Genomic DNA, 21,849 nt, shown 5'->3' with positions numbered 1-21,849 from the left:
GTACCACTTGTAACACCTTAGTTAATAAAGTGTTCAGTTCTTCGAACGAGTGTCTCTTCTTTTCAAGTCCCTCCTCTTAATTTGGTTGGATTAAAAAAAAAAAAAAAAAAAATTTGTAGTTAAAAAAAAAAAAAAAAAAAAAAATTGCAGACGAGTGCATTGGACTTCGAACTAGGTTACAGAAGATACAAGCTCAATCAAGAAAAGTAGATTGGAAAAGTGAGACCAAAACCAAAGAAGAAACAATGCTAGCAACACTCGCACACTTTTCATGTGGTAACTTTAAACCGTCAGATGAACCAACCCATAACATCTGAACTGTTGATAGTCGCGCGTGCGCTATACTTTTGAAAAAACTTAGGTATAAACTAGCAGAGTAAAAAAAGAAAAAATTTAAGGAACAGTATTTGTCAAAATGGTTTATAGAACACCCAATAGGAATACGACACATTACCTTATAAAGCTAGGTTTCATTGGTGAACAAAAACCTCTTTCTGACACGCATGTGGCTCTTTCACTACCCTTAGTTGTTAAAGACAGCAGTCGAGAAGAGAGAGAACACTGAAGAAAGCCCACATATAAAATGCAGTTCTAGAGAGAGAATATAAAAACATAGTAAAGAGAAAGATAGAGAGAGAGAAAGAGGAGAGAGAGAGAGAGGGCGCAAAAGTACAACAGGGATGTGCAACATGTGTTGTTGCAGAGAAAAGAGGTTCTTCACAAAACCCTAGCTCTGTTTCTTCTGGGTCACCAGTAAGGCCGCCTCTTCGTTCCATTTTCATTTCAATACATATAGTTTCATGTGTTTGGATCTGAAGTAGTTAGTTCATCCCCAAGTTCCTCCCAATTATCTGCTCTCATTTCCAGTGGATATTAGTTAGAGAAAGTAGGGTTTGAGAGAAAGAGGTTTTGTCGGTTCATCGATCATTTTGGGTATTCTGCAGAAGAATTTGAGCTTTTCTTAGGGCTCATCTTCAATTAGTAGGGGGTCTATGCTTGCTTGGTTAACAAGTTTTGATTTGGGTGTTTCATTTCAGGCTCTGGGTTTTTAGAAATTAAGATAAGCTTGGTTACAGTATTGGTGTTTGGTAATGAAAGGTGAATTTTAGGACCCCAGGTGTTTGAGCATTTGCAGTTGGTTACTTGTAGCATTGGCATTTTTAATTTTTGACATATTGGTGTCAAATTCATCATTTTGGATCAATCTTTTGGCTGATTTCATATACAGGTTTATTTGGTGAAGAGATGTGAAGTGGGTGTTTGTGAATGTAACCTGATACTGCATTAAGAAGTTCAGATACCCAAGAATCACTGTGTTGATTAATTGTACTGTACTCTTCTAATTGTTCTAGAGAATATTCGAGGCATAAGGGGTTGTATTTATACTGAAGTTCTTAGACTTGAAAAGGTTGGAGAAGACAGTCTTCTTCAAAGAGATTGAAAATTTTATTCTGTGGTTACTGAATTTCTAATCTGTATTTATAGTTTGATACTGAATATTTGCGCTGGAGTGGTTAGGGATACCAGGAACGGGAACGGGAACCATGTCATCCTTGAGTAGGGAGTTGGTTTTCTTAATATTACAATTTTTGGATGAGGAGAAGTTCAAGGAAACAGTCCATAAGTAAGTTGTTTCTTTCTTATGTTTGTATTTCAGCATTCTTTAGTTGCTTGGAAAGTATTGGATATGGAAATATATTGAAATGTTGAATCTTAGCATCTTCATCACTTGAGACCTACGAAAAGAAAAGGAAAAAAATAAAAAAATAAAAAAATAAAATAAACAGGAAAAGAAAGAAAGACCTCCCCTAAATTCTGACAAATAAACTATATAAATCAAGAGCAATAATCTCTCATATAGGTGTAGTAATCTCTTTGACCTTGAGAGATGGGTATCAAAATTTTTGTAGATTGAAACTACACGAAACATAACTTTGAAGGTTCTAGTTGTAATTTTTCTATGTCTTTAATTCCCTAAGTTATCTTGGCAATCAAAGTGGCAGGGCTTTCTTTTTTATACTTCAAGAAAGACTAGTTGTCTAGATTTGTCGGCACTGTTATTAATTTGAAACGATGTGTATCTTTAGGTTGGAACAGGAATCTGGTTTTTTTTTCAATATGAAATACTTTGAGGATCAAGTGCAAGCTGGTCAATGGGATGAAGTTGAACGCTATTTATGCGGGTTCACAAAGGTCGAGGACAACCGCTACTCAATGAAGATTTTCTTTGAAATAAGAAAACAAAAATATTTGGAAGCCCTTGATAGGTGAGTCTATGTTTGTGCCACTTTTGGTATCTAAATGAGCTTTTGGGTTCCTAAATATCTTTTGATCACTTTTTAATGTCATGTGTCTCAGGCATGACCGAGCAAAAGCTGTTGAGATTCTTATGAAGGATCTCAAGATGTTTTCCTCTTTCAATGAAGAACTCTTTAAGGAGATTACCCAGCTACTTACCCTTGACAATTTTAGGTACTAAATTCAGCCAGATAGCTAATAATATAATTTGCAATTTGTTACCTGAGTACCTCCAACCTTTTTGTATCATTTCATTAGGCAGAATGAGCAGCTTTCCAAGTATGGGGACACAAAATCGGCACGAAATATTATGCTGGTTGAACTTAAAAAACTTATAGAAGCAAATCCATTGTTTCGTGACAAGCTCACATTTCCTGCATTCAAAGCTTCACGACTGCGGACATTGATAAATCAAAGGTTTGTAAGACTTTTTTTTTTTTTTTTTTTCCTTTTTAATTGTGTACTTTCTTTTTTTATTGCCAGTTTCCAATCATTTGATGAAAATTTTGAACATGTTAAATAATATTGAACTCTTCTTGTTGCTATTTTATTAAGATACTATCAAATTTTTATGTTCTTCGGGTTTTCAGTCTTAATTGGCAGCATCAACTTTGCAAGAACCCGCGTCCAAACCCTGATATCAAAACACTTTTTACTGATCATACTTGTGCTTCTAGCAATGGAACTCGTGCTCCTCCACCTACTAATAGCCTTCTTTCTGGACCTGTTCCAAAAGCTGGGGCTTTCCCTCCTATTGGGGCCCATGGTGTAAGTACAATTACATTAGCTTATCTGCACATGCAAATTTTGTTGCCTTCAAATTTTCACTCAAGTCGGCTTTCTTATTTGCAGCCATTTCAGCCAGTTGTCTCTCCATCTGCAAGTGCCATAGCTGGGTGGATGTCTGGTACTAACCCTTCCATACCTCATGCTGCTGTTGCAGCAGGACCCCCTGGTCTTGTGCAGCCTCCTGTTCCAGGTGAGTTTTCTTTAAAATTTAATGCAAGCTTAGCTAATACCCTCTTAGACATTCAGTGTCTAATTTATGCTGTTTAACTAAATATTGCTTGTTCTATTCTCTACAGCTGCATTCCTAAATAAACACCCGAGGACGCCTCCAGGTGCTCCTGGAATGGACTATCAAACGGCCGACTCAGAACACTTGATGAAACGAATTCGCACCGGCCAATCTGATGAGGTGTGAACTAATGAACATACCATGTCTCTCATAATCGCGAAATTTTTTGTTGTTGGTTTGGAGTTATATACAACTTTCCAATTTAGGGTGTTTTATTGATTTTGTGTTTGCGTATTGAAACACTCAAATATACTGTGTAGGTTTCTTTTTCTGGTTCAACACATCCTCCCAATATTTGTTCTCCAGATGACCTTCCAAAATCTGTCGTGCGGAATCTTAACCAGGGATCTAATGTCATGAGCATGGACTTCCATCCACAGCAGCAGACTGTTCTTCTAGGTTGATGCGTGAATAACCTCTTTTAATCCGGCTTAAGTTTTAAGCAACTAACTAGTGATTTGTTCTTGTATCTCTGATGATGACAAACAAAGAAGTAGCAAAAACTATAAGCTCTAACGTTCTTACAGCTTAATGTCTAAATTTATTATTGTCTTAACTATTTCTTATAGTTGGAACAAATGTTGGTGACATTAGCATATGGGAAGTTGGATCTCGAGAAAGGTTAGCACATAAAGTCTTCAAGGTTTGGGATATCTCAGCTTGTTCAATGCCATTGCAGGTAAGAATTTCATTGGTCTCACCCCTTTTTTTATTATCTTGATTTGGTGCTTTATTCAGGTCATGAATATCTTGTCATTTTTGTAACAAAATCTTTATTAAATCAACAGACAACTTTGGTGAAAGATGCCACAATCTCTGTTAATCGATGCATTTGGGCCCCAGACGGATCTATTCTTGGTATATCTCTAAATCTTTAACTTTTTATACTTAATTTTTTTTTCTAATTCTTTTAGATGTTCTACTTCTAACTTTCCAGATTGCATTTTATTGTTCTTAATAAATTTTCTCTCTTGCAGGCGTTGCATTCTCAAAGCACATTGTTCAGATATACACGTACAATCCAGCAGGAGAACTGAGACAGCACTTGGAAGTAAGCCCGTTTACATGCGAATGTTGCTTTTAGTAGTTAGACTAAGGTTCATGAACTTGATGACTCTTTCCGTTTTGTAGATTGATGCTCATATAGGTGGCGTTAACGATATTGCCTTTGCTCATCCCAATAAGCAACTTTGTATTGTCACATGTGGTGATGATAAGACGATTAAGGTATCACCTTCTGATCATAGTAAGGTCTGGAACAACCAAATTTTAACTTGACTAATATCCCCTCCACCTCTCAAAGAGGAGGTTGAGGATCTGAGTTCCATGTGGAACAAAGTGGCTGTATTTCTTTCTTTTTAGACATCATAATATGGTTTTGATCATGCAAAATTATGTGTCCTCGTGTAACTTTTTGTGTATAGGTGTGGGATGCTGTAGCTGGGCGCAGGCAGTATATATTTGAAGGCCATGAAGCTCCTGTATATTCTGTCTGCCCTCACTATAAAGAAAATATTCAGGTAAAATTCCTTAGAAATTGATTTCACTCTTTCCTCTGACATTTAAGTGAATTCATAGGCTTATCTTGACAAATGGGGTAAGTGAAGTTTCAGAGAGCTTAGTACCCCGTTGAACATTATCTGGTATGAATCTCTTTTCTTCTATCTGCAGTTTATTTTCTCCACTGCCATGGACGGGAAAATAAAAGCATGGCTCTATGATTGCTTGGGATCAAGAGTCGATTATGATGCCCCTGGGCTTTGGTGCACCACAATGGCATATAGCGCTGATGGAACCAGGTCTTGGGATTTTAATTTGATGCAACTATCTTCTTGTTCTTCTCTTAAAATCTAGGGATTACTAATATATTATGATCTTTCAGCATGTTCCTTTTCTTTTTCATATTATTATTATTATTTTATATCTTTTACGATTGTCATCATCATCATCATCATAAACTTACACTTTCACTTTCAGAGGTTTCTTATAATTGGTGCTTTGTGCCTGATCATTCTGAAATTAGTAATAACCTTGCTTCTCAAAGAAGGATTGTAGATTTTCCCTTCTTTTAACCTTCATCCACCAAGTAAGGCCTGTCACCGTATTTTGCTAAGCTATGATCATTATTATATGTATATAAATAAATGAATAGGAGCCATTGCTTGGTGCGTCGGTTAAAGCTTAAAGATGTGGATGATTTGAGTTGTGACTTTATTAAAAGTAAACAAGCAGGGCCATGTCACCAATGTTGTTTTGATGTCATGGATACAATGGCAGCGCTAACCAGTAGAATTGTCAAACAGTAATAAACAACAAAATCCACCTCTATTTTCATCAAATCACTCACCAAAACCTCAGTCTTCGACAATATTAAGAAAAAAGGGGAAAATATCCCTAGTTACAGATGTAGAAGGAAATTTTGGCACTGTAACTAAAAAATTAAAACTTCTCATCTTAAAAAATGCTTCTGTTGATAACATGTAGGTACACTAGACAAATCCCTTCTTTTGTCCTCTACTTCATAATGGAACTTGAAAACAGCTCAAAAGCTGTTTTTGGCATTGCCTACAGGCTACAGGATCAAATGAATGAAGCATGATGACCCATTGATACTATGTCACTTACAATGTAAAAATATGTCTTCCTCTCTGAATAAGAATGTTATATTAATAGCATTGTGATCTATGATTCTTTGAAAGGTAACTTTAGTGTCTTGGAGGCATCCTCCGAGGAGTATTCACATAGTGTTTTTCATTGTTGTATTTTAATTAGCAAAATGGCTGGAAAAGCCAGTAGCCTAAAATTTTGATTTTGGGGGGGCGCATGCGGTTGCTGGGATTGCAACTAGACTGTATTATTAATAGTTGAAAACCAGTATTGTAATATAATTCTTTTTTATGATATTATTCTTTAGTGTATATGTTGAGAAAAATTTAATCCAAATCATGAGAAATTCAACAAAATTTTGTGGTTTCATATGTGGTTAGGGGCTTCAGGCTTGCGATCCACGTGATACGATTTGTAACTCTCCTTGATGCCACATTATCATATTTGGAGGATAGCAATTTGATACTCTGCTTTGCTCCAAAGTTTTTATTCTTGGATGGAGAACAACTGAGTAGTTTTTCTAACCAAAATAGTAAGCAAATCTCATGTTCAAGCAATTTTGCATATGGTGATGGGTATTCTGGAACTAAACAGCTCTTGAAAAGGGACTTCACTTTCTGCTAGAACATTTTTGTTTCCTAGCCATGAATGAGCTCAATAGAATCCAAGTCATAGGAAAAATTAAACACTTTTGTACTATATACTAAGTTATTATCAAATGAATGAACTAATCGAATGAATGCCTTCTATCTTTCATCTTATTTAACTAGCTAAGAAGCATGGACACAGACAATACGACATGGATACACCGACATGTCAAAGTCTAAAAAAAACTAGGACACAAACACGGACACGGCTAATATAAATATAAAATTTCATTTATATATTTAGTCAGTAAGGCAATTATAGAACTTTAATTACTTTATAATTTCTACACTAAAGTTGCATAACTTAGAAAGTGAAGTTATTTGAATACGAAAAAGAGTATATTATATAGATGATATTACTATTCTATCTTGTCATTGTAGTTGTGTTTTTGTTCATATTACTTACTATGACGTGTTTAATGTCAATATATATATATATATATATAAATAAGAGGTTGGACACTCTGATATATGTTCATAATTTTGTTTCTAGGGCTTTCATATGGTTCTTTTATATAAGACAATGTGGGATATGTCGGCCAAGTGTCCGAGGTAATAAAAAATATTTTTAAATTATGGACATGGTCATGAAGTGTCGGTGTCTGACATGGACACGACACCTCATAGAAGTGTCCATGCCTTTTAGGTAACTTGTCATAAGGAGTTAAAACATGTAGCAACCTAGAGTTATGCTTTACTGAAGAATGACAAATAGTGGGGACTGATATAGTAAAGCAATGCAGTTTGAAGTTGGAAACATGGCGTAGAAATTAGGTTCCAAAGTCATGCAATGTGGAAAAATGGCTTCTCTATATCCAAACTCTTATGGAGTTTAATACTTGCCAGATTATTTCAGAGATTCTGCGCTGAATAATGATGAGTCAAAGATGGAAGGGCTTTAAAATCAAATTCGTTATGCCTGGATTAGGGACGAAGAATTAGACAATTAGGTTCAGCAATGGAACCTTATACCTTTGTTTCAGTCAACTTGAAAAATGGAGTCAGGACAACTGATGAAATTTGACAATTGAATACAAACAAAATCGAGCAGGAAATACAAGACCCTCTCCGTGTAAACGAGTAAATTGTTAAATGCAATACGAGACCTAACTCCTTACTAACGTGTGTGTACCTTGTTTTTTAATTATTTATTAAACCTCTTTTAATTAATTAAATATCTTTACCTAACGCGCTCCCCATTAATTGAGGTATTGGGTAGGGTATTTTTGACGCAGACTTAACTTTTGATATTATTTGCACAAACTAGCTGCTCTCAGTCTTGAAACTGTGTTCCCATGTTTGACGCTTGACAGCCTGTGTATTATTAATGCAGCAAAAAAAGTGTTTAAATAAGTAGATACTTTGGTTAGAACATGCATAATAATCAGTGTTTTTAAAGGCGCGTCTAGGCTCGAGGCGCAGGTCTAGCGCCTGTGTTGTCATCGGAGGCACACTGATGTTTACTAGGCGCGCGCCTTGGTTTTGCCTTGTCCTAGGCACACCTCACTGTTTTTTCTATTTAAATGATTATTCTATTTCTTAAGCCAAAAAGGGTAATTTTGGCAACTTAATAACCAAATAAGAAAGCCTAAGCATATGAGAGAAGGAACTTTTGTTCAAAAGAATAAACAAATAAGAAATTCCAAGAGTCAAAGTGTCAACCGAACATAGAAAGGGTGAGACTGAGACAAACGACGAAACCCTAGACACCCTAGTTGCAGAGACGAACGACGAAGCCATGTCAGTTATTTCTTTCTTCTCTCTCTTCTCCTCTACTCCTCTACTACTCTCTTCGTCTAGGTCTCCTCTCTCTGTCCTCTTTATTATTATTATTTTTTGTCTGTTTTTTTCTCCTCCTTTTTCTTTAACACTTTGTCTTTCTTCTCATCTACTTCTTTTGTCTCTACTTTTTTTTTTTTCCCTTTCATTGTTAACAGTTTTTTTTTTTATTTTAATAACTTTATTTCTTTTTGTGCTCTGTTTTGCCTTTAAAGAAAACAAATTTGTGCTCTGTTTTATGGTTCTTGAATTCTGATATGGTTGATGGATTTACTTTTTATATTTGATATTAATTTTTAGAATATTGATACAACTTATGAGATATGAATGCTTTTATGGTAGTTTAGAATTTCAATTGTGCGCCTCACTTCACTCAGTCGCGCGCCTCACTTCACTCAGTCGCGCGCCTCGATGTGCGCCTTGTACCTAGGCTCCGAAGGACCTCTAGCGCCTTGGTGCGCCTTGAGCCTTTAATAACACTGATTATAATTTGGATCCCGATCATGCAATTGGATCAGATCATTCATTTTGTTAGCAGTATTATGTCTTTCAGAATGTTCAAGGAATAAAGGTCTTGAAACTGTGTTCCCATGTTTGACGCTTGACAGCCTGAGCATTATTAATGCACCAAACAAAGTGTTTAACTAATTAAATACTTTGTGTGTGTTTTCCCTGTATATCATTTCCATTAGTGAAATTTGGTTAAAGCATGCATTATAATTTGGATCCTGGTCATGCAATTGGATCCGATCATTCATTTTGTTAGCAGTATTACGTCTTTCAGAATGTTCAAGGAATAAAGGTCTTAATTTCATAAATTTTAAGGAAATGAGTAATTTACTCCTAACATAATCATTGCCATTATCATTCAAAAAAAAAGAAAAAAAAGAAAAAAAGAAGAAGCAGCAAATTTCTTTGGCGGTTATTGTTGTCATTAGTTCCTTATATTCTTAATTTCATATTTCTTTCAGACTATTCTCCTGTGGAACGAGTAAAGACGGAGAATCCTACCTGGTTGAATGGAATGAGAGTGAAGGAGCAATTAGGAGAACATATTCTGGTTTTAGGAAGCGGTCTTTAGGTGTTGTGCAATTTGACACGACGAGGAACCGTTTCTTAGCTGCGGGTGATGAATTTCAGATTAAGTTCTGGGATATGGACAATACCAACATACTAACAGTTTCTGACGCGGATGGTGGATTACCTGTAAGTACACTTGGCACACATCGGCAGTTCAGTTTGTCAAATGCATTAGCAGCTTGAACGAGTAAAATTCGTTGGGTTGTTAATTCATCTTTTGCTTCCTTGCAGGCAAGCCCTAGACTAAGATTTAATAAGGAAGGGTCATTGCTGGCTATTACAACCAGTGACAACGGAATCAAGGTCCTAGCAAATACCGATGGGCAGCGTATGGTGAGGATGCTGGAGGGCAGAACATTTGAGGGGGCTCGAGGGCTTTCTGAAGCTGTCAACATTAAAGTATTTTTGCTCTTGTTTTCATTATTTCTCTTGTTTGTCATTCAAGTCATGACTGTGGTTTTGATAATTTCTTCTTTGCAACTTCCTTTGCAGCCTTCGGTTGCCAGTGCATTAGGACCCATTGCTAATGTTTCTGCTCCCTTAGCTCCAGCGCTAGAACGTTCTGATAGAATCCAGCCTCCAGTATCCATTGGCAGTCTTGTGAGTTGTTGTTCCTATTCTTTTCATCATCATTTATTTAGCTCTATTTATAATTTTTAGATTATGTTGTTCTATGTATTGCAGGCTTCTGCGGAGAGCAGCAGGGGGGCTGATATTAAACCTAGGATATCAGATAATGCTGATAAAACTAGAAGCTGGAAATTCCCTGATATTGTTGACGCATCTCAACTAAAGGCTCTAAAGCTGCCTGATCCTTTGATGGCAAGCAAGGTATTTTTCGGGATGGTGCCTAAGATGATCTGGTTAATACAAATAAATGTTCACTTTCCTGTTTGGGGTGGCATTTGATTTGAATGTGACCTGCCTTGGAATGACTCACAAGCTCTGCAGTTTTGTGGTACCATAATTCAGTTCCAAGATGGCATGTTTTTTATTTCAACATGCATCCTCGTTATCATAAATTTTTAGTACTTCATGCTATTCTGCTCTCGTGTTTCTCTTTCCATGGCTTGAATTAAGGTAACGCATAGCATGAACTGCAGGTTGTGCGGCTGCTCTACACAAATTCTGGGCTAGCTTTACTGTCTCTTGCCTCCAATGCTGTTCACAAGCTCTGGAAATGGCAACGCAGTGAACGCAATCCATCTGGGAAGGTTAGTCTTGGAATTCACATTCTCTTTTATTCACTCCGTTTGTTTTTTCTTTTCATTTATCCTTCGGTCCTTTCATTCTAATCCCTTTTCTCTATATTTTTCAGTCCACTGCATCCAATGTGCCACAGTTCTGGCAGCCTTCAAGTGGGGGTGTCATGACTAATGACTCGAGTGACACTAAACCAGCTGAAGAGGCAGCTGCATGCATTGCCTTGTCCAAAAATGATTCTTATGTCATGTCTGCCTCGGGCGGGAAGGTCTCCTTGTTCAACATGATGACGTTTAAAGTTAGTTGTTATCCCTTCTAATCATTCACGGCTTGCTTACCATTGCTTTTCCAGATCCAGACTGGTTAATGGTTGCTTAACCTTTTCTCAGGGTATTTTAACATAACCGAACTGAACTATTTAATTTTCTGTCCAGGTAATGACAACTTTCATGCCTCCGCCTCCCGCAGCCACGTACTTGGCATTTCATCCTCAAGACAACAATATCATCGCCATAGGAATGGAGGATTCTACTATTCAAATATACAATGTCCGGGTTGATGAGGTGAAACACTCCTCTTATTTACGTGCGAGAGGCTATAAAGTGCACTTCCTTTAGAGGATAACAATACACATTGTATATGTTAATCATAATGATAGTCTTATTATTTCAGATTCTCTTTTGACAGTTTTTTGATAAGAAATAATAAGAGGCAACTCTGGGATACTGCAATTTATGTAACAAAATGTAGGTGTTATTTTAGTTCAGAAATATAGTTGTTTGGCAAATGATTCTCTTTTTCTTATCTGCAATGATGATTGCTAATGCTATTGGTGAATATTAAGCAACCAAGTAATGTTTCATCTTCGCAATCTCTCTACATTCTACAGCTGTTGTTCATAAAGATAAATATAGTAACTTATCCAAAAAAAAAAAAAAAAAAAAAAAAAGGATAAATATAGTGATTTTGTGTTATTAGGTTTTGGAATATCGTCACTTACTTTAAGACAATGTTTAAGTGAGGGAAAATATAAGCAGCAAGTGATCACTTAGCAGTATGGTTTTAATTTTTGTTGGTGCTCTTATATATGACAATGAAGGGTATGAATTTATCCTGTAGGTCACTGTCCTTCTTAGTTACAATTCTTTTGGCAAATTTTTATTTCCATTTTCTTCGAATCGTATTCAATTCTTTTTATATATATACTTTTTAACCACTTCGGTAGGTTAAAACCAAGCTCAAGGGTCACCAGAGACGGATCACGGGGCTTGCATTTTCACAGACTTCGAATTTACTGGTATCATCTGGAGCTGATGCTCAGGCAAGTTCTGTATACGAGTTTTTTTTTTTTGGTGCAAAATTATGTTGTCCCTTAAAGTCATTATCTGGCATTTCAATGTTGAGAGGATATGTATTTTTTGGGTAATTTACATGATGTTCAACTGCTGGTTTAAGTGCTTTATACTTGATCTCAATTGCAGCTATGCGTCTGGAGTGTTGATGGATGGGAGAAGAGGAAAGCAAGGCCCATACAAGCACTGCCTGGTCACCAATCTCCCCTGGTCGGAGAAACTAAAGTTCAATTCCATAATGATCAAGCCCATCTACTGGTGGTTCATGAAAGCCAGATTGCTGTTTATGATAGTCAACTCGAATGTTTGCGATCAGTAAGTCCTCTACATCAAAGCTCATTGTTTTAGCCTTGTAGAATTTATATTGCCTATTAGAATTAGATCTCCTGGTTATTAAAAGTTCAACGTTCCTAGCCTCAAGAACGTGAATAATTCAAAATATATATTTGTTTTGGCTCGTTGATTTCTTTTCTTTTTCTTTTTCCTTTTTCCTCACACCAAAAAACATCTAATGAGCTCCTATGTCATGCTTTGATGTTTCACTTTTAGAATATATTGCTGGTATTATTTATTGTGCCGCACTGCTTCAGTTACTGGTGCTTTGTGATTACTTTTTTAGAATTTCTGAATTTATCATAAAGAAGCTGAATACCATTAGACCATATTGGGCCTGCATAAAACTGATGCTACAGTAGTTAACACATGTTAACTGTGTTTATCAGGATTCTTTGACAGGTATATTTGATTAATAATGCAATTTACAAATTATTCCCGAAAAATATTGAGAGGTGAAATGGAGATAATACAAAATGGTTTATGTGGTTCGGTCAATGCTGCTGGACAACTTTATTTATATTTTTCAAGTTTTATGAGGTAGGCATATTTTGGTAATTCCAAATTTTCAAGACATGACCATTATGTAGAAGTCCATGGGATTTTTCTAGTCAAATTATGTTATTGTGTCTTTATAAATGACCTTCAACAAGTCTATAATAGTCTTAGTGGTCAAGTTTTTATACTTCCCTACTTCAAATTCATAATTCTGTGTAATTTATTATAAGTATGGTAGCATATGTTGATCCAGGATGGGTAGGGGCTGTTTTGAATTCGATTTGATGCAGAATGGGAGAAGAAGAGAGAAGAACAAAGGAGGAGGACGTGAGAGAGAGAGATAGAGAGATTTCTTTAATCAATCTCAGTATTCAATATTTATCCAAAAACTGTCTGCTTAATGTCACAAGCCATATATATATGAGCATCAAAGTAGAACCCTAATCAACCCTATTACCAAAAAAAAAAAAAAACGTGTATTAAATTACTAAAATATCCCTAAAATTAAGACTATGCCAATAATAATAATAAATAAATAAAATTTAATCTTAATATCTATCATTGCCTCTTCCCCAAAATTAGAGGCAAAACACATGAATCGCATGTGTGCCAGTCATATCTCGTTCTCCGTGATATGTATATCTATGCCAGTTTTTAGTTTGAGTTATTTATAAATTTGAAATTATGGTTGTATGATGTAGCTTAAGTAGGAGTGTTACCTAGATGAGTAGGGGTAAATTTTTTTTTTTCCCGGTCATCAGCTCAACTTGGAATGTTAAAAGCCTCAACCAAGTTTGAGCCCAACGCAAGCTCCAATCCCACTAGTTTTCTTACCTTGAGTTGGGCTGGGTTGGTTGTCTGCTACATTTGGCTAATCCAAACCTTAATTCAGTGGGGTTGAAATCTTTCAACGAGTTTGACTGGAGCAACAAAAAGAGTTACCCTAGCCAGTAGATCGGTTAGGGTTGGCTTGCGTAAGTTGCACCCTGTAAAGAGAATATCATGATAGGAGTGATTCAAGCCTTGATATAATATTGATACAGGTGATTTATGGGATTGATTTTAGAAATAATCCATCAATGTATTTTTCATATTTATCATTTGTATTCTTTCACTTATAAATAGAGGTGGTCATTATAAACAAAATTAAGAGAGAATATAATAAAAGTGATGAAGCCCTTTGGACTTAGTGCGCTGTAGATGTAGGACGTAGTGGCCGAACCATGTATATCATTGTGTTTCATTTTGTGATGTTATGGCCCGAATTTGGTGTCGGGTACCCGTTTACGACCCGAGGAGGAAAATTTTTGACCCGTTTTTGCTTATAGGTCGTGGACCCTTATTAATACGCTCTTGTAGCCCAATGTATAAGGGTGCTTAGGGTTTGGAGTGTGATGATCAAGAGACTGAAAATCGTACACAGAGAGAGTGAGGGGCTGAAACTTATAATCTCCAATTTTACACATAGTAAAAACTTTCGCCGGATCTCCACTGTGGATGTAGGCTTTGCCGAATCACGTATAAATCTTTTTGTTTTTTGTGTGGTGTGTTTATTTTTCTGTCGTGTTTCGTAATTGTCGCTTGGTTCGCTGTGTTTGTCGTAACACATTCAAATTTCTCTCTTCAATCTTTTTATTTTTTTATCAACATGGTATCAAAGCAAATTTATCATACCTACTCTAGGACTCGTTCGGCTCTCCTTTGTCTCGCATGAATTTTGTGATCAGATGTACTCATCTCGGATCTTCGGATCTACTCATCTTGAATCTCAGGATCAGGTTGTCTCGAACCTCCGAATCAACTTGTCTTGGATTTTTGGATCTATTAGTCTCAAGCTCTCGACAATTCTGTGTCAAGTTGGACACTTGTTAAAATCTTCGTGTACCAAAATGCTTTTGTTGGAGGTCTTCGGATTTTAGATTATGTCCTTATTGCTAGTGAGTGCGTTGACTCTTGTCTGGGTGAGGGTTGCCAGGTGTTTTGAGCAAGTTGGACATCGAGAAGGCGTATGATCATGTTAGCTGTAGTTTCCTTCTTTATCTTCTCGATAGGATGGGGTTCAGTAAGAGATGGAGGAAATGGATTGAGTTTTGTATTTCCAGTGTTCGCTTCTCGATCCTCATCAATGGAGCTCCAACTCGTTTCTTTAGCATTTCGTTTGTGGGGGAGGTTTTTGACCTTTGTGTGTGGATTCTCTCTTCTCAAGGTCGTTTTGATGTTTGGTCTTTTTACATGTCTTTCGGATACTCTGGGCACTACCTTCCCATGAAGGGCCATTTGGCTATTGAAAATCCCTCGGAAAGTGGCTTTTTTTGCATAGACGTCCATCTTGGGGAAGATCTTGACTTAGGATAACCTTAAGCGAAGAAAACAGATTTTGGTTAATTGGTGTTGCATGTGCAAGAATGACGTCGAAACGGTTGATCGCTTTCTTTTGTATTGTCCTGTGGCTTTGGATTGTTGCTTTTGTTGTTGGGTTTGTTTGGGGTTTCAGTGGGTTATGCCCAGGTCCTCCAAAGGTTTGGTTGAGGACTGGAGAGGTTGTATAGTGGGGGCCCAATTTCGTGATTTTTGGAGGGTTACGCCTTTATGTGTCTCGTGATGTTTATGGTTTGAAAGAAATAGGAAATCCTTTGAAGGAAAGGAGAATCCTATTGGGATGTTGAAGTTCTCCATTATTAGTACTCTTTTTTGTTGGGTTACAGGGAGAAATTGTAAATCCTTGGAGGAGCTTGTTGATTTTTTGGACTCTTTGAGGGTTTAGACGCCCTATTTGGTCTTGTGTAGCTTTTGAGGGATGTGTTATCCGTTTGAACGCATTTTATACAATCTTTGTTTTTTTTATAAGTGAACACTTTTTATACAATCTTTACTTGTCCAAAAAAAAAAAAGAGTGATTGAAGCCTTGATACAATATTGATAATGCTTTTTATACAATCTTTACTTATCAAAAAAAGAAAAAAAGGAGTGATTGAAGCCTTGATATAATATTGATAGGGGTGATTTATGGCATTGATTATAGGAATCCTCCATCAATATATTTTCCAGATTTTTCACTTGTATTCTTTCACATATAAATAGAGGAGTTCATTGTAAACAAAACTAAGAGAGAATATAATAAGAGCGATATAGCCCTTTGGGCTTTTTATGCTTTTTAGAGTTGCATGGACTGGTTTTGTATATATATGTATGATAATCTTAATCAACACTAACAACTTGATATCAAAATGTATGGCCGCAGTGGATAAATTGAATAAAAGTGTCTAGGAATGGTTTTTTTTATCTTGGTTAATGCATTCTAACAACTTTGGGCTTTATGTTAGAATTATTATACATTTGTCTTCAAAAACAACATTTTTTTTCTAAGTGGATAAAATTATTGGAATCAATTGGAATGGAACACCGACTGGGATTATCCAAAATAGCTAACATGGCTATGTTGGACCTGCAAATATTGAAAAGGGTACACTTATTGTGATTAATTTATCAAACAGAACTATCTTGAACCTGTTAATTCCAACTAGGATAAGTATGATAACTTGAATTATAGTTGTAATTGTTCTGATTTAATTCTCTTAGTAACAACAATATTGTTAATGAACCTGATAACTTGAATTGGGAGATCAATTAGCGGACCATTGATCCAACTAATCAGAACATTGGGCTCAAAGGCTGATTAAAATAGATTGAAGACTAAAAGACAAACCAAACAATTTTAATAGAAGACAACTACAAAATCCGCTATGGGGTAAACAAGACATGGTCTGAAAATTTGATGGTTTCAACCTCAACAAAAGAGTGCTTCCTGAAGAGATTTCCTCCTGGTAAAGGTACCTGGCAGTGCATTATTCATGGTTGAGTCATTCAGCAATTAGCACCAAAAAGCATCAAGGACATTTCAATTATTAGTAAAGGGGAGAAAAAGCATTACTTAATCTCATCCTGCCGTGATACGATCTTCGAGTAAAAAAGACTAACCTTTGATAATTCCCAAAGTGATAGCTCACCGGCACCAGTGGCACGAGCAGCCCCCTCTACAGCATGGGGATAATAGATATTTAAAAAAATAAAAATAAAGAACAAAGGTGTCGGAGATTCCAGGTGATAAGAAATAAGCATAGAAGAGACTTGTTATTGACAAAAATATATTCTCAAAAAGTGCAAAACTATATTATGCAGCGCTTATGGGTTGATTTAGATTATCATTTTTCTAATTAAACCCACAAGTGCAAATTATGGATGTCTTCATTTATTTTATAACTGCAAAAAGTGTATAAAAGGGATATGGAATTATAGTTAGAATTAGAATACCATATACAATGCTCTGGGTGACTAAAGTGGTGGATGATTGTATCCCTCCCTATCCCTATATTCTAGGATACGGTTACAAATCATGATTCTCAAAGTCATGTATTACGACAAAAGCCCAAAGGGCTACATCACTTTTATTATATTTTCTCTTAGTTTTGTTTACAATAAACCCCTCTATTTATAGGCGGAAGAATACAAGGGATAAATATGAAAAATAAATTGACAGAGGATTCCTAAAATCAATGCCATGTATCACCCCTATCAATATTCTATCAAGGCTTAAATCACTCCTAACATGACATTCTCCCCACACCCACTCTCAAGTTCGTACACGGAGATTTTAACTCTACTAGAGTCCAACTTGAAACTAGATACGAAGTTGTCGGGAGTCTGAGACGAGTAGATCCGGAGATCCGAGACAAGTTGATACGGAGATCCAAGACGAGTTGATCCTGAGATGAGTAGATTCGAAGGTTTGAGACGAGTAAATCTTTTCACAAAATTCAAGCGAGGCAGACAAGAGCCGAATGAGTCTTAGAGTAGGGTATGATATACCAGCTTTGATAATATGTTGGTAAAAAAAAATTAGTAACTAAAGAGAAATTAAGAATGAAAGAACACAAGGATATACATGGTTCAGCTACCGCGGCACACAGTCCAAAGGATTCATGGTGGATTGAAAAGAGAAATTAAGAATACATGGTGCGTTGGATCCATATGCTTGCAGCTGTGGTTGTCCTTGTTGTGGACTAGTGTTTCCATTTCAGTCGAACCAATGCTCTTCTTTCCAACTATGAATATCAAGTGTTGCTTTCTTTCTAGCTTCGTTGCTTATGGTTGTCTCTGTTGACAGTTGTTGAATGTAGAATATGGTTTCTCGGTCTACATATGTACACACACACACAGCTCCACACGGGCACACTTATATTTATATACTAGTGTATAATTGTGTATACTTGAGAGCTGTGTCCACCATTCATTGCTCAGTGGTTCTCTCATGCTTGGTTTTAGATTTTGATTGTACAGTAAGGGTATGCGCTTTCTTATGGCCGTGTACCATGTATATATATATTTATATACTTCAAATTTTATAAAATTATAACTAAATTTAGATATTTTATAATATTACAACTAAATTTAGGAAAAAGAAAATTAGTACTGTAATGATCGGACAACTTTTATGACTTTTTTTTTTTTTCTTTTTCAAATTAAGTATACAATATGAGATTTTGTTTAGTTATAATGAACAGGTCCTAGTCCCATCTACTATTATTGAAAATTTTGCAGTTAACTTCAATTTTTCAAACATTGTCCTTGCTATATTAAAAGCATTCAGGTTAGGGAATGGATATGTTTGGTATTTTCATGGAGGGCCTGTGTAGTTAGTGGAATGAGCTAGCAGTGGCATCCTTTTAAGCTTTTCTTTTTTGTTTTTTAGCATTTTAATGTTACCTAAAAATGGTTTTGTTTATTGTCTTCAATTTTTTTAAAACAGTTTAAGATTACAAAACAATGATTCTGTTTATTAACAGCATAAGATGAACAATACTTATGTTTAACATTAAACAATAAACGAAAACGAAAACGGTTATTAAACAGGGCCTTTGTCGTTTTGTTTTCATTTCTTGGGACAGAAAAGGTAAGGGGGTTGTTCAAAGTAGGCTCCCCCTCACCCCCACTAAAGGCAAGTTATTATGTTGTAATTTGTCATGTTCAGTAGATCATCCTAAATTTTAATTCATGATTTGTCTAATTTTCTTATAATTGTTTTGTTTATTGCAGTGGTCCCCAAAAGACTCGCTTTCAGCTGCCATTTCAACTGCAATATACTCATGTGATGGTCTGATGGTGTTTACTGGATTTTGCGATGGTGCTATTGGGATTTTTGATGCTGACAGTTTGAGGCTTCGGTGTCGAATAGCCCCCTCTGCGTACACGGCTTCATCAATTGCTGCCAGGTACAATAAACAAAGAAATTTGCATGAATGTTTAAAATTGCACTGAATATGTGGTGGCTCTTTTTTTCCCCTACTATGATGGTGAGGAAAAGATATGAATATATTGAATGTTACAACAGCCTTTCCTATGCTCAATAGTTCTGTAATTGCATATGTTTTTTTCCTCCACACGCGCGCACACACACACACACATATATATATTAGAGTGAGCTGCTAGTAATTTTATGGCTACATCCCTTTTAATTTTGGTTTCATAACTGAGTGACTGTAGTCAACCCAGACCTAGTCACGCTACTAGGTATAAATAGCAATACTAGGCCACCAAAGTTTTGCTATGTTTTTTTATTCAGTCACTTCCCTTCCCCAACCAGTAATCTGCATCCACGGTATCCAACCATCACATTGTTGTTGTTGTGGTAAGCTTGATCCTTATGAACTGACTTCCCCTGCTATATCCTATCTAGAAAGACTTTGAACAACCTTAGCCCCGTTGAAACTATTTGAAGAGAGAACTCCTCTGTAATAATTAATAAACCAAATAAGAAACTCACAAGACTCCGAAAGCTACAATCTTTTGAATTTTGTACTTTAAGATTCAAATCTTTTAGGCAACTCAGTCGAATTTTGGTCCTAGAAATTCCTATGAGAGGGCGGTTTATAGTTTAGGTTTCCAGGCTTAAATCCCAACACAACCACCTCGCTCACACACACATATTTGAATATTTTAAGTATTTGACAATGATTGTTTTTTTTGCAGTAGCTGTGGTTCGGGCTTTCCTGTGGTGATAGCGGCACATCCATCTGAATCCAACCAACTTGCTCTAGGAATGAGTGATGGTGCAGTCTATGTGATTGAGCCGTCTGATGGAGAGCCAAAATGGGGTGGCTCAGCCCCTCAAGAGAATGGGACTCTAACTTCCGTTCCCTCAAATTCTGCTTTGAATAGTCAGCCATCTGAAACCCCCTCCAGATGACATTATAAAACATGGTTCTTTCTACTGCTATGCCATTCACATACTTTTGCTATAATAATCATCTTATTGTAAATTTAGTCTACTTGAGAGTATGTTCTTTTGTTTTATTATTTTTATTATTTTCTTTTTATAGAAAAATGTCCTGCATAGTTGGTCAACCACATATATATATTTGGGTTGTTTAGGCCATTTTTGCCTTCCATTGTAGAACTTTCATGTTGCTCTTGCTTTCAATTAATTGACAGATGCTCATGATATTTATCTTTTGGGTGAGACTTGATTGTATTAAGTTAGAAGCTTCTCTTTCTCTGTTTCTCACATAAAATGTAGGGTTAATTCCATCTACACTCCCTGAACTTTGCCGATATTTCACACACACCCCCTCTACGTTTACACCCCCTGTCAGTAATCGCTGTTCAGTTTACTAACGGAAATGTGTGATTTTACTAATTTACCCCTGAATTATATATTAAAATTTATAACTTGAAGGAAAAGACCTTAACACCCTTTTTCTCTCTCTACTCACAGACATATATATATATATATATATATATATATATATATATATATATATATATCTTCTTCTTTTTTTCATTTTTCTTCATTATTGCCGGTGACGAAGAAACTATGCCGGCCACCGATAGAATTCACAAACAGCAACCATAGGAAAAGATGGTTCTTATCATAGTTGAGCCGTTCTCCTTAATGCCCGTCGTTCAATTGCAAGGAACTGGACTGAACTTTACCGAAGTAGGGATTGCCAGACTGAACTGGGTGAAGCGATCTCTGGCGAGTTACAAAACAATCTCGCCTTTTCTCCACCTCGACCTACCACCACGACGGCCGACCACCAACCACCACGTACATATACGCAGATATATATATACGGATAGACACGTATACACACAGAACACATCTACATTACACACAGGTCTGACTCCGGCGAACTTCAATCCAGTCTACGTGAGCAGTACAAGTGAACCTCAGATTCGACGGCGTTGAAGTCCGCCTGAGCCTCGGTGAAACCCAATTTAAAACGGCCATAGACACGCCAGAGCTCTGTAAAAGAATTCAGCCAAGCTTTGTAACTTCATCACCATTGCGAAACTACAAGCTTCACTGACCTTGTCACAGTTCGCCTCGTACCGGTCATTTTATTCCTCCAAACATGCAATCTCATTGGCGTCCTCTATTGAAGCATGCCCGCCGTTCACGAAAATCTTATATACGGCGGTGATGGTAGATTCCGGTGGTTTCGATGTCAATAGTAGAAACTCGGCGACTAACAACAAACCTATGCTCTGAAGTCTGATCGGTGACCACGGAAAACCAGATGGCGAGAGACATGCAGAATAAGCAAGGACTGAAAACGCAAAGGCAAATAAAATTTCTCCGGCGGCTGTGGGATATGGCGTTAATGGAGGACCGAATCGGAACAGTGGCCACGATTGAAGGCCATGTTGCCTCGAGACCGGCGAAATCGACTGTAGTAGAGAACTTGATTTGTTGACTGAATCGGAGAGCAAAAAGGACTGCAAGACAGGGACGACGGCGACCGCAATAGTTGTGACGAGGACGACGGCGACCGCAATAGTTGTGACGAGGACGGTGGCGACCTCTGACTGGACTGTTCTTACTGGCTATGCAAGAATGTGTGATGAGGGTCTGTTCTTAGTTACGAGAAGTGGGTCTGGACTGAACGGCAGTGAAGAGGATTGAACGGAGATGCAT

General features: G+C 36.7%; 1 protein-coding gene across 4 annotated transcripts; it reads left to right on the top strand.

Annotated features, from left to right (window-relative positions):
* Window positions 1–549: 549 nt before the first annotated feature.
* LOC132283606 (protein TOPLESS-RELATED PROTEIN 2-like) lies at window positions 550–20,391 on the top strand. Of its 4 annotated transcripts, none has more exons than XM_059785592.1 (26): window positions 550–753; window positions 1,519–1,624; window positions 2,088–2,267; window positions 2,359–2,472; window positions 2,557–2,715; window positions 2,889–3,066; window positions 3,151–3,277; window positions 3,384–3,496; window positions 3,637–3,775; window positions 3,946–4,055; window positions 4,165–4,234; window positions 4,354–4,427; window positions 4,508–4,603; window positions 4,801–4,896; window positions 5,048–5,175; window positions 9,381–9,615; window positions 9,721–9,888; window positions 9,982–10,089; window positions 10,174–10,320; window positions 10,593–10,703; window positions 10,808–10,990; window positions 11,127–11,255; window positions 11,918–12,013; window positions 12,174–12,359; window positions 18,969–19,144; window positions 19,902–20,391. In XM_059785592.1, the coding sequence occupies exons 2-26, from the start codon at window positions 1,545–1,547 to the stop codon at window positions 20,116–20,118; spliced, it is 3,420 nt and encodes a 1,139-aa protein (XP_059641575.1). In that variant the 5' UTR covers window positions 550–753; window positions 1,519–1,544; the 3' UTR covers window positions 20,119–20,391. The 4 variants fall into 4 exon arrangements, with proteins under 4 accessions (XP_059641575.1, XP_059641573.1, XP_059641574.1 ...); XM_059785590.1 differs by having other exon boundaries at window positions 1,229–1,624; XM_059785591.1 differs by having other exon boundaries at window positions 550–1,408.
* Window positions 20,392–21,849: the final 1,458 nt, after the last annotated feature.

The sequence above is a fragment of the Cornus florida genome, unplaced genomic scaffold (assembly GCF_030987335.1).
Source record: "Cornus florida cultivar Cherokee Brave unplaced genomic scaffold, ASM3098733v1 CherokeeBrave_3.0.0_Hap2_Chr11, whole genome shotgun sequence".
Taxonomy (NCBI): Eukaryota; Viridiplantae; Streptophyta; class Magnoliopsida; order Cornales; family Cornaceae; genus Cornus; species Cornus florida.
This window is presented reverse-complemented; position numbering and strand designations above follow the sequence as displayed.